At 36.6% G+C, this 12,831-nt stretch overlaps 1 protein-coding gene across 5 annotated transcripts in view; it reads left to right on the top strand.

Annotated features, from left to right (window-relative positions):
• HERC4 (HECT and RLD domain containing E3 ubiquitin protein ligase 4) overlaps positions 1 to 12,831 on the top strand; it is a 98,487-nt gene that overhangs the window by 69,263 nt on the left and 16,393 nt on the right. For 3 of the 5 annotated variants that reach the window (XM_028151459.2, XM_028151461.2, XM_054728907.1), the window contains 2 exons: positions 799 to 918; positions 10,405 to 10,503. In XM_028151459.2, the coding sequence (XP_028007260.1) occupies positions 799 to 918; positions 10,405 to 10,503 (219 nt within the window). Of the gene's footprint in view, positions 1 to 798; positions 919 to 7,886; positions 7,911 to 10,404; positions 10,504 to 12,831 lie in introns of all 5 variants that reach the window. The other 2 variants (XM_028151456.2, XM_028151462.2) reach the window with 2 other exon arrangements.

The following is a 12,831-nucleotide window of genomic DNA, read 5'->3' on the forward strand; positions in this document are numbered from 1 at the left end:
TGCTTGAACTCTTATCTCCTGACTCTCACATTGGTTTGAAGGCACTCCCACGGGAAAAATTTGGGACCCCCATTTTTTAAATCCCATTACTTTGACTTTTTGGAGAATCCTGGCCAGTCTTATAGAACTCCTACAGTCAGGACGTTTGTCTGATTGTTTGCTTAAGGTGATGTTTGACTTGTTCCTCTATCCTTTGTATTTCCTATAAACTGGAATTTAGATCAAGAGACTTGATTAGATTCACGGTAAACCTCTTTTTGCTTCAGAGATTATGTCTATATTTCCTGATGCATTATATAAGCTAAATAATGTTTGATTATTCCAGTATTGGTGATGATTATTAGTTTGATCACTCAGTTAAGGTGGTTCTCTCCACTGTAAAGATTTGTTTTTCCCTTTGTAATTATTAAGTAATTTCTAATATTGTAATTTACATTCTATTTTTCGCATCCTGCCCACTGACACCTCTTAAAAGCATTAGCTATAAGTGCCATCCCCAACCAGAAGTCCTTATAATCTCTAGTTTATATATACTATATATATTTTAATGGTACATTTCTCATACTGGGTAGTGGTTATATAAATTTCATTTTTACTAGATTTTCAGGTACTGAATGCATATATTAGATCTTATAAATCTGTTTAACATACACTTAATATGTGCATATAGTAGGCACTCAGTAAATTATTTTTTATAGGAAGAGGAAATTAGTTAAGAAATCTCAAGCCTTTTTCTATTAAAACATTTTTCAATCTCAGGTAGTAGTTAAGTTAATGTTATTTACACTTTTTTTGTAGGTAAATGAGAAAGCGGGGCAGATTATACAGTATGATAAATTTTATATACATGAAGTACAAGAATTGATAGACATAAGGAATGATTATATCAACTGGGTTCAACAGCAGGCCTATGGAATGGTATGTTTCCTATTTTATTTTATGATTTCATTTTATGTGTCATTTGTCCTCATGAAAGCAATTGCTTGTTTTAGAAACACCAAAAGTTTTTTCAGAGCTTCTTTCCAGAGCTTACGATTGAAATAAAAACACAGCCGAAACCGGTTTGGCTCAGTGGATAGAGCGTCAGCCTGCGGACTGAAAGGTCCCAGGTTCAATTCCGGTCAAGGGCTGCAAAGGAGCAGTTACAAGTTACATATTTATTTATAATAAACATTCCACTCTTACACCAAAGCCAAATCAAAGAGATAGATCATACTTTTCTAAAGAACAATGCAAATTTGACATGGATTTATAACCTTCATTTATTTTCCAGGTGATTGTCTCTTAACTTTCTAATGTTGATAATATTAAGAGTTCCTGAGACTAGAATCCTAAGAATACTAGAGGCTCGATGCACAAAATTCGTGCAAGGGGCTCAGCCCTTGCAGCCCTGGCTTCGTCCAGAAGGTCATTTGGCTGTTCGGTCTAATTAGCATATTAGCTCTTTATTATATAGGATAGTATTACTGTTAGGAGATTAGAGCCTCAGAACTACCAGAGGAGAGCCCTAGGACCCTTGATTCTATTTTTTATTATTTCCCCTTTTATGTGTTTAATTTATTTCAGATTTCTTCATGTACATCCACATGTGTATATACTTCTTTCTATGTTGCTAAGTCTCTAATAACTACCACTTAATATCCCCATTAAAATAATAGCATAGTCTTATAAAACTTGAATTCTGCATGTAAAATTTTAATATGGAAATGGGTAAGCAGCTAGATATAAAACAGTCAGGTTAATACTCTTATTTGCTAACCTTTATAGTGTACTTGAGGCCCCCTTTTCCACCCTGAAGCAGAGAACTTAAGCATTATGTATATAGGAGTTATAGAAGGGTGAGTAGCCTTTTGTTGCTTGCTGGGCATCATGTGCAAATTCCTTGTGGATAGGTGCTCTTGTCAGTTTATTCACCAGCACCTCTAATAGTGTCTGTAATATGTGTCTAGTAGGCACTAAAAAAGTATTGTAGTTTTTGAATGGCAATGTGGTCAGTCTGTGCATGCTATTTTTAGTATAATCTCATCTATAGGTATCAGGTTACTTCTAGGTATTTGGGTCTGGATTGGAAGAGATTTGTTAATCTCTCCTCCCCCATCCCACCCCACCCCTCGAAATCACTAGGAATCTAGGTCAAGTTTACAGTTATTCTATAGATTTAGGCCTACTCATTTGCTCATTCAACAAATATTTATTGGGAATACCCTAGGTTACAGGAAATACTAGTACAGTAACAAACCAGATAGGGCCTTATCCTCATGGAATTTATAATCTAGTGGACGAGATGAACAGTAATCAAAGGGAAAAATATTGGTTAATAATATGCACTTATATAGAGAATTAAAATAGAAAATGTAATAAAGACTGTATGGTTTCATACAATTGGATAATTAGAAAAGTCTTGTCTAATGAAGTATGAGATGTAATCTAAATGTTAAGAAACAGCTGTGTAAGATCAGAGTAGAGAGAATTTCAGGGAAAATGTACATCAGTAAGGACCATGGTGAGAACAAGCTTGACATGTTTGAAGGATAGAAAGAGGCCAGTATGGCTAAAATATGGGAGTCGGAAGGGTTTTGGGAAAGGGTCAGAGAAATGGACAGGTGGCCAGGTCATGGAGATTTTATAAATTAGGATCAGAAACTTGGATTTTATATGAAGTGTTATGGTAAGCCATTGGAGTGTGGTAAGCAGAGGGGAATTACAATATGATTTATATCTTTAAATCATCATTCTGTCAGCTCTATGGAGAATGGAGTGAGGAGAATAAAGCAAAAATGAAGGGGGGAAGACTAGTTAGAAGACTGTTTCAGTAGATTAGGGGAGATAAAAATGATTGGTTTGACTAGGTTGGTTGTTTAGATGGAAGAAGGAAGTGGACTTGAAATACCTCTCAGAGATAAAAGCAACAAAAATTGCTGATGGATTGGAGGTGAAATGAGGAAAGGAGAGAAATCAACAAAGATTAAGGAGGGGGGTAAGGTTTGATTAGGTTGTTGGTTGTTTAGATGGAAGAAGGAAGTGGACTTGAAATACCTCTCAGAGATAAAAGGGACAAGAATTGCTGATGGATTGGAGGTGAAATGAGGAAAGGAGAGAAATCAACAAAGATTAAGGAGTGGGGTAAGGCAGGAGGAAAACTAGAAGGGGCTTGTGGAAACCAAAAGTAAGGGAAGGAGAGGCTGTGTTGAATGCTGAGAAATAGGATAAAATCAAATTGAGCAGTGAATTTGGTTATATGAAGGTTATTGGCAATCTGGCTAATGCTAATCTAGGGTGCCGCATGCTTAAGGGAAATTTGGAGGTGAGGAATAGGGAACAACAACCATAGGCCATACTTTCAAGAAGTTCTGAATAAATATTTCCTTTTCCTTCCCTATTTAAATTAAATCTCTCACCTAGGCAAAGCTCTTCTAACTCTTTCTCCACAGCATCCCTGAGAGCAGAGGGGGGAAAAAACTATTTCTTGAGGTTAATGTTCCCCTGGTGAGACTTGTTAGAAGTCTTACATTATCTTCGAATGAACACACATTTTGGACATAGTACAGGAGTGGGCAAAAATAGGTTTACAGTTGTTCATATGGAAAAATATCTAAAAGAATCTACATAAAAGAGAAACATGCTAATTGACCATACCCTCGCAATGCTCACCAGCCAATCGGAGTGAGTATGCAAATTAACCGAACAAAGATGGGTTACTTTGCATACATGGCAATGGGTTGCTTGCATCATTGCCATGGCAATGACGCAGGTGTTCCGCACCAGTCCAGCCGCTTGGGGCCTCTGGGCAACATGGGAAGGCGGAAGGGTGGCTCCGGCCAGAGCGAAGGCAGTGCCGGCAGGCAGGGGAAGGAAGGCCCATTATTGCACGAATCTTCGAGCATTAGACCTCTAGTTAATAATAATAATACAAAAATGAACTCTCTTGTATACTCACAACTGTCAACCTACTTTTGCCCACCCCTGTATTTGTTACCATGAAAAGGAGATTTAAATTCTTTAGCATTGAGGAAAATTGATGCTTCAGTAAATGAACTTTGCTTATTCCAAGACTTCATATGTAAATCCTAACTCAACACCAAGAGTACTGTAGGTCATTGAGCAGCATTTAGGCCCACAGGATCAGGCCTAAACCAGCAGTTGGACATCCCTCTCGCAATCTGGGACCCCTTGGGGATGTAGCAGTATGCCAAGCAGCAGGCAGCCAGGGAGGAGCCCAACCGGGGCCGGGCATCACGCTGCTCCTGCTCATCCTGTCCCACTTCTCCTACTGTTGCTGCTCATTAGTGCTGCCGCAGAGTCAGTAGAGGCTCCCGCCACCTCAGCTGTGCTCGCCAGCCATGAGCCCCACTTCTGGCTGAGCGGCACTCCCCCTGTGGGAGCTCACTGACCAGCAGGGGGCAGCTCCTGTGTTGAGCATCTGCTCCTGGTGGTCACTGTGCATCATAGCGATTGGTTGACCGGTTGTTGCATCATAATGGTCACTTAGGCTTTTATATATATAGATTTTTTAATTTATTTAAATATTTACAAATCCTAAACTAGTTCTAAACTTCTGCTGCTTAGCTTTTTATTTTAACTATATATGCATTTCAGAGAGGAAGGAATAGGAAGAGAAAGAGAGAAACATCCATGATGAGAGAGAACATGGATTGGCTGCCTCCTGCAAGTCACCCACTGGGGATCGAGTCCGCAACCTGGCATGTGCCCTTGACCGGAATCGAACCTGGGACCTTTCAGTTCTTAGGTCGATGCTCTATCCACTGAGCCAAATCGGCTAGGGCTGCTGCTTAGCTTTTAAAAGAACTAAAACTATAACAAATTTATAAATTATGTATAACACTACAAATTTTAAAATAAAGTTAATATTTAGCATGGAGGATGATTATGTTCTGATCAGGAATCTTAGCTTACACCAAAATATGATAAAGAAGCAGTGTAACCTAAGTGCACCCAGGTTCAAGTTCTATCTCAGCATTTGTTATTTATATTAAATATGTATATTATTTATATTCTTGGGGGAAATGACAATTCTTTTTCTGTAAAGTGGGGATAATAGTACCTACCTTTTATATTATTGAGAAGATTTATTGATATGATCTATTTAAAGTGCTTAGGGCAGTTCCTGGGGCATAGTTAAGTCTTGGTAGACAGGTGATTATTAGTATTGGCTGTCTTGACACATATTTTAAGTTTGGCAGTAGCCTCTATTCTGAGGTATCTGATAACTGTTCTCTTGCTGCCTTTTTCTATATGAGCTACAGTAAAACATTTGCTTTTAGGATGAGATCTGATACTCATTTGGCATTCATTCATCAAGCACACCATTTATGTCTAGAGTCCTATACATAGAGATCCTTTTTGGTGCCAGTGTGGTTATAATCGTAATCATTGCAACTCTTAGAGTCTCATGGTAATACTGGTATTACAAATGGATTATCCTAATTTTAGATTTTTAATCAGTTTTTTAAAAAATTATTGCTATGAAAACCTAAAATTAAAAATCCTCCTGGAGTACTCATATAGCACTGAGGATATGTCCCTCAGGAATCTACAAGCCCAGTTTTAGAAACATTATCCAAGAGAGTCATATCCTCCTGGATCCCTGTGAATTAGATCAGATATCCTTTGACATCTGAATTTATATCTAGTATATAGGTCATAAACTACTTGTACTCTTAACAAGTTAAGAGAAATGCCAGTCTAATAGGTGTGTTTTTTGTGGTGTTTTTTTAGTTAGCAATAATCTTGTTCTAAATGAAACAGCTATGGTTTGATTGTTTGCTTCTAAGTTGGCAGGCCTGTATCTAAATTCCTCTTAGTATATAGCTGAGGTGATATCAAATTTAATTTCTTGGGAGCTATTTCAGTGCAACTATTTTCTGGTAAAGGAAGGCAGTTAGAGGACCACCTTCTTATTTCTTGACTTTTCTTCTTTGCTTCTCATTCTCTTCAGATCTGTTACTATGGTTGCTATATTTCAGAATTGCCCTTTATTACTCTGTTCTTTCAGCCACATGCTTTTCCTTTACTTATAACAGTGATATTGAATAGGTGGTTGTAGCAGTTTCCACTTGTTCCTTATTTAATTTGCTTAGTGAGTTTAATATCAGATCTTACAAATCAGAATCCAGAACTGAAATCATGATTTGAATTCTTCTATCTCTGGGAATAGAAGGCTGACAGTTTACATTTAAGGTCTTTGACTATGCAACTCTTAAATAGTTCATTAAGTTATATATTATGACATTTAACTTCACAGAGCATTTTACTTTTAGAGTTCAAAACACTTTCACATTTACACATTACTCTCAAGATTTTTTTCCCTGGGACTTTTTAATAAAATTCATACTTTTGCATCATGAGTCTTAATACTGAGTCGAGCATTATGTGACCCTATAAGTAAAGTTTTAAAGAATCTAAAGAGTACATACATGCTATTTTGTGATGATACAGTTGTGTTTATATGTGTATTCAGATACACACATACTGTACATGTGTGTATGTGTGTGTGTGTATATATACATACACGCATACATACATACATGTGTGCCATTATTGCACATGATCTTAAAATAATTTCATTATTCAGTGTGAAAGTTTAAATATTCTTTGGTAAAACGTAATTACTATCTATAATAATAAAAGGGTAATATGCTAAGTAAACTGGATGTCTTTTGGATGTCCTTCCTGATGAAGCTGGGGCTGGAGGGAAGCCAGTGCCGGCAACCCGGGGAAGGAAGACCTACTCTTGCACGATTTTTCATGCATCAGGCCTCTAGTGAATTATAAGAAATATATGTGTATAAATTTTATTTATACACACACATCACTTTACCTTGTTCTAAATACTGCTGGGAAATTATTTTACCTTTTATATTTGTCTTTATGCCGTAATCTATCAGGTATACACTTCCCTAATTCCTAACTATTAAAACCTAATTCTGTGAAATTATTTGCTTTCTTTCTAATATGCTTTTGTACTGGTGAGACCCCTAACTGCACTTCATCTCCTTCCATCTTCCCATCCTTTTTCTCTTTACATGTTTCATGAAGTTTTTTTGTTTTTTTATCCTCACCCGAGGATATGGTTTTTTTATTGGTGTTTTTAGAGTGAGAGAGGAAGGGAGAGAGAAACATGATGTGAGAGAGAGACATCAACTGGTTGTCTCTTGCACGAGCCCCCACCAGAGCCTGTGATTGAACCTGCAACCCAGGTACGTGAATGGAACCTGTGATCCTTCAGTGCGAGGGCCGATGCTCTAACCCTTGACAACACTGACCAAGGCCATCCTTACTTTTTAAGCATTAAGTTTTTTTTAATGTTTGAACTTTTGTCTAAGGTACTATATCCATAATTGAAATTTCTAGTAATGATTTTAATCTGGTTGTCCCTTCAGTGCCTATCAGATAAACCATTTTGCTTGATATCTAATATTTTTTCTTCTTTTCTCAAGTTTTCCACTTGTCTCATTATTTTTCATATTCTTTCCAGTTCACATCTCTCTTCACAATCAAACTTATGTTTTGCCAGGTAGAGAAACTGAGCCCTAAAATTATTTCTTTAAGACCAAATTAGGCTAGGATTAGTTTCCCTGTTCTATCTAAATTCTGCAAATAGGGTGCTTAGTTGCTGAAACCAAATTTTATTATAGTCAGGCCTCAATAATTTTATGATCAAAGGCACCTGAAACAAAGATGTTACATTTATAATATATAAGGTACATGTGGAAAGGGTAAGTTTGGTTGTAGATGTATTTTGGTCTACATTAATTCAATATTCTTCTGTAGCAAAATATATGAAATGCTACTTTGAATAGAAATAGTTAAATTTGGACACTAACGTTGCTCTTTCCTCATTATTACATTCTGCACGGCTGTCTTAGGATGTCAACCATGGATTAACTGAGGTAAGTTTGGTGTAATAGTCTCATGTTCAGAGTAAAATAGACTCTGCTTTGTCTTAAATGATAGGAGAGCCAAAGGTTTCTCCTGTGTGTGGCTTTAAAATATATATACACATTTATAAAAATGAATGTTTAGAAATTATCCTGTATAGAATTTCGGAGGCATTTTATGAAGAAAATTAAACCCTATTTTCAATCTAACCTTACACCTGTAAGATTCCTTTCAATAATATTTGCTTAAAATTCGTTCCTATCCTCCCAAAGTCTTCCAGCATAAAATTTAATATGTCCTCAGAATATAAAAAAGCAAAACTTTTAAAATTTGACATATGCCTACACAGTAAGTAGAAAATATTTTATATTAGGGAAGTAAAATGATCTTCAATTTTTAAACTAATAATTGATGCTAGAAATGGTCATAAAATTAAATAAACTTTCAGCATGATCATCTTCCTCACTTTGTTTTACATAATCAGCAATCCTAAACCTACCTTTTTAACATTTGGAAATGTTACAGAACTTCCTTTATACTTTTGTTATAGGCTAGGTTTTGTTTTGCTTTGCTTTGCTTTGCTTTTTTCCTACTTGAACCAATGAAGCATTTAGAGTTAGCTTTAAGTTATAGGCCTAACATCTTTGCTTCCTTATTCTTAAATAGAAGTAGCCCATAAAATTATCAAATTAAAGTTGTGGAACCAAAGGGAGAGGACTTTAGAAATCATCTCAGGCCTTAACCGGTTTGGCTCAGTGGACAGAGCGTTGGCCTGCGGACTGAAGGGTCCCAGGTTCGATTCTGGTAAAGGGCATGTACCTTGGTTTCGGGCAAATCCCCAGTAGGAGGTGTGCAGGAGGCAGCTGATTGGTATTTCTCTCTCATGGATGTTTCTAATTCTCTATCCCTCTCACTTCCTCTCCGTAAAATATCAATAAAATATATATATATATTATATTTTTTTTTTAAACCATCTCAGTCCTCTGGAGTTTCAAAGTAGTAAAATGACTTTCCACCATTAATAGTGACACAAATACAGGAAAGAGGTAAAAATCATCTTATGAAAAATAGTGACTTCTTGACCAGCATGTTCAGTGGTTAGAGCACCAGCCCATGCACTTGGAAGGGTCTTCTGTTTGATTCTCGGTCAAGGGTACTTACCTGGGTTGCAGGTTCCATCCCCGTGTGGGAGGCAACTAATCAATGTGTCTCTCTCACACTGACATTTCTCTCTCTCCCTACCTCCTTCCTAATCTCTAAAAATCAATGGGAAAAATATCCTCATGTGAGGATTAACAACAAAAATAGTAATTTACTGTAAAGTTAATATAATTCAGGTTTTGTCTTACATGTTGAGAACAAAGGGTTGATATTCTATACTAATTGGGTACTATTGTATTATTTTGGTTGTCGTGGCCATAGTTAAGAGAGCATTAGACAAATTGAAATTTACAAGAAGGCAATTATGGAGAAGACTTCCAGAATGACTGAAAAAAACTGGAAGTATTTAGTGTGGGGGAAAAAAGACAGGGAGGAGAGGATGAGGACTTGAAATATTTAAACCACATGTACTTCCCTGCAGAGGCAAAATGAAGACTAAAATACAAAATAAAGTGTTGCATAGTGATGTGTAGAAGTGCAGATTCAGACTAACAAAGAACTTTCTAAGCACTTAAAAAGAATTGGGCTGTTTCATGGTATATTAGGTTTTCATTAGAAGCCTTATAGCAGGGGCTCTGTGTGAGGGCTGGCACAAAAACATTGCTTTTTGGGTAGGTAGCAGGAATACATCATCCTTTAACTTTGAGAATCTGTGACTAGATCAGTCCTCCCAATTTTAAAGATTGGCAGAGCATAATAATAACAGCACTTATTTTGTATGTTAAATGAAAGAACATATTGTTAGGCTCGTTAATGGTGGCAACCTAATGGCGTGCAGGAAATATCTTTTAAATGAGTAAACAAGCAGATTGCTTTATCATTGGCCTCAGTTGCTAGAGTAGCCCTAGCTTTTGTGAACTAAGTGCTGAATTTAACTTGAGGGTTCCTAATTTTAGAATAAATTTGCAATCTACTTCACTGAAACTTGGAGTTAATATGTTAAGCAAAAAGTACTTGTAATTTATGGTTTTGTGGACTCTCAAGAATAATTCCCTCCTAATATTGGGAATTGGGTTTATCATTAAAAATTCTATACAGGCATACCTCGTTTTATTGCAGTTTATTGTGCTTCACAGATGTGGTTTTTTTACAAATTGAAAGCAAAAAGATTGACTTGCTTTATCGTGAGACTCACTTTATTTCAGTGGTCTGGAACTGAACCTGCAGTATTTCCGAGGCATTATGCCTGTATTGGGAAATAAGCAGCGTGTTTTATTTATGACTCCTACTAAACAACACACAATGAATAAACCAAGAATGTGATCAACTTTATAAGAAGTGACGGTACCTACAAGAAATATAATCACAAACTAATTTGTACTAATAAGTTCAATTTTTTTCCAGTTGGCAGATATCCCTGTTACAATCTGCACATATCCATTTGTATTTGATGCCCAAGCAAAAACTACTCTGCTACAAACAGATGCAGTCTTACAGATGCAGGTAAAATATTTTATAATATGTACTAATCTGATTTCAGAGTGGTTTTTGGGTTTTAATGAAATTTTTAAAAAAGTAAATATTTGAAACTTGCTTATAATCATCTTTGGGGATATTTTGTTCCTGTGTGTGTTCTGTCTTTTGCAGAGTGCCTTTGGTACCTATAACGAGCACTTGCATGTGACATGTATGTTCTTATGAGGACTACTTATATATATTTAAATGAAAATAGAATAATTTAGTCTTGTATCATATATCTAAAAAATGGTACAATCCTCTTTCATTACAGAAATATGCAATCTTTATAAATAATTTTACTAGCTTACTTAATAAACTAATTTGCTTCAAGTCTTGCTTCATTATGTGTCCCCTATTTACATACTTGGTAAAAGATAGAGGTGAGTAGAGGTGAAATGATGTTAAAGTAGAATGCATTTGATCACTTGTTAGGAGGAGGAGAAATCTCCTTGAAGAAAGTTTTATTTTAATTTTTTTTTTCTAAATTTGGTTGTCTCCTTCTCTCTGTCCTTTCTCCCCCAACTCCCTGTGTTTATGTTAAGCATTCTTTTATTTATAATGAGGATTTTTTAAAACTAGTCTACATGTGACTTTGAAGGGTACAGTAGGTTTGCTTTATCATTTGAACCTGTAAATAAAGGTTTTGAGGTTTTTTTCCTCTGGTATAGAATATCTAACTGTAGAGACTGATGACTAAGAAAAGAATGAGAAGAAACCTTGGGCACTTAATATTCAAAAAATGTTTTTAAAAAATTAACCCCTTTCCCCAATGTTGATTGCTATTTTCATTCCTTTAAAATTAGTGCATTTGTTATTCTAAATCCCTCTGGATATTTAAATAATAGATACTAGGGGAAATTTTAGAGATGTGCTTATTTCCTTTTTCATCAATAGAAAAAAAAATATTTTGTAGGGTTCTATACCAACAGCTCATAAACCAGTTTTTTTGTTTGGCAGCTGTTAAGTCAATAAGTCACTTGATGCATTTAATATAGGATATTCCATTTTTAAAAATTTATCTTTATTGAAAGTATCATAGATATCACACCCTACCCCCACATTGATACCCCTCCATCCCGCCCCCAGGCCAAGAAACTGGAAAACCATAGGAAAAGAACAGTCTTTATTTTTTAAAATATATTTTTATTGATTGCATAGAGGAAGGGAGAGAGAAACATCAATGATGAGAGAGAATCATGGATCGGTTGCCTCCTGCAGGCTCCCCTACTGGGGATGGAGCCTGCAACCTGGGCATGTGCCCTTGACTGGAATCGAACCTGGAAACCTTTCAGTCCGAGCCAAACCATCCAGGGCAAGAACAAAGGCTTTAAGTGGTAAAGCCAAATGCTTGCTTTGTGAGCACATACGGTGATCACTCTGCTAGATGAATTTCTATAATACCTCCTTAGCCAGGCTGTTTCTTACTCTTAGAGGTTTGTTGTTTTTTACCTCACTCTACATTCCAGTTCTCTTTTGAGAAATGGTAGTGTTCAGCCCTGACCGGTTTGGCTCAGTGGATAGAGCGTCGGCCTGCGGACTCAAGGGTCCCAGGTTCGATTCCAGTCAAGGGCATGTACCTTGGTTGCGGGCACATCCCCAGTGGGGGTGTGCAGGAGGCAGCTGATCGATGCTTCTCTCATCGATGTTTCTAACTCTCTGTCCCTCTCACTTCCTCTCTGTAAAAAATCAATAAAATATATATTAAAAAAAAAAAATGTAAAAGAGAAATGGTAGTGTTCAGATTTATTGTATTACAGTTCTATGTTTACTTAATAGTATCATTAATTAATATAATTTCAGCCGAAACCGGTTTGGCTCGGTGGATAGAGTGTCGGTCTGCAGACTGTAAGGTCCCAGGTTCGATTCCGGTCAAGGGCATGTACATTGGTTGCGGGCACATCCCTGGTAGGGGGTGTGCAGGAGGCAGCTGGTCGATGTTTCTCTCTCATCGATGTTTCTAGCTCTCTATCCCTCTCCCTTCCTCTCTGTAAAAAATCAATAAAATATATTTTAAAAATTTAATATAATTTCAAAAGGGTACTCTTTTTAAAATATATATATATTTATTTTTTTATTGATTTCAGAGAGGAAGGGTGAGGGAGAAAGAGATAGAAACATCAATGATGAGAAGTAATCATTGACCAGCTGCCTCCTGCACGCCCTCTTCTGGGGATCGAGCCTGCAACCCAGGCATATGTGCCCTTGACTGGAATCGAACCTGGGACCTTTCAGTCCGCAGGCAGACACTCTATCCATTGAGCCAAACCAGCCAGGGTTCAAAAGGGTACTCTATGCTCAAAGCACAGTTAATTT

The sequence above is a fragment of the Eptesicus fuscus genome, chromosome 17 (genome assembly GCF_027574615.1).
Source record: "Eptesicus fuscus isolate TK198812 chromosome 17, DD_ASM_mEF_20220401, whole genome shotgun sequence".
Taxonomy (NCBI): domain Eukaryota; kingdom Metazoa; phylum Chordata; class Mammalia; order Chiroptera; family Vespertilionidae; genus Eptesicus; species Eptesicus fuscus.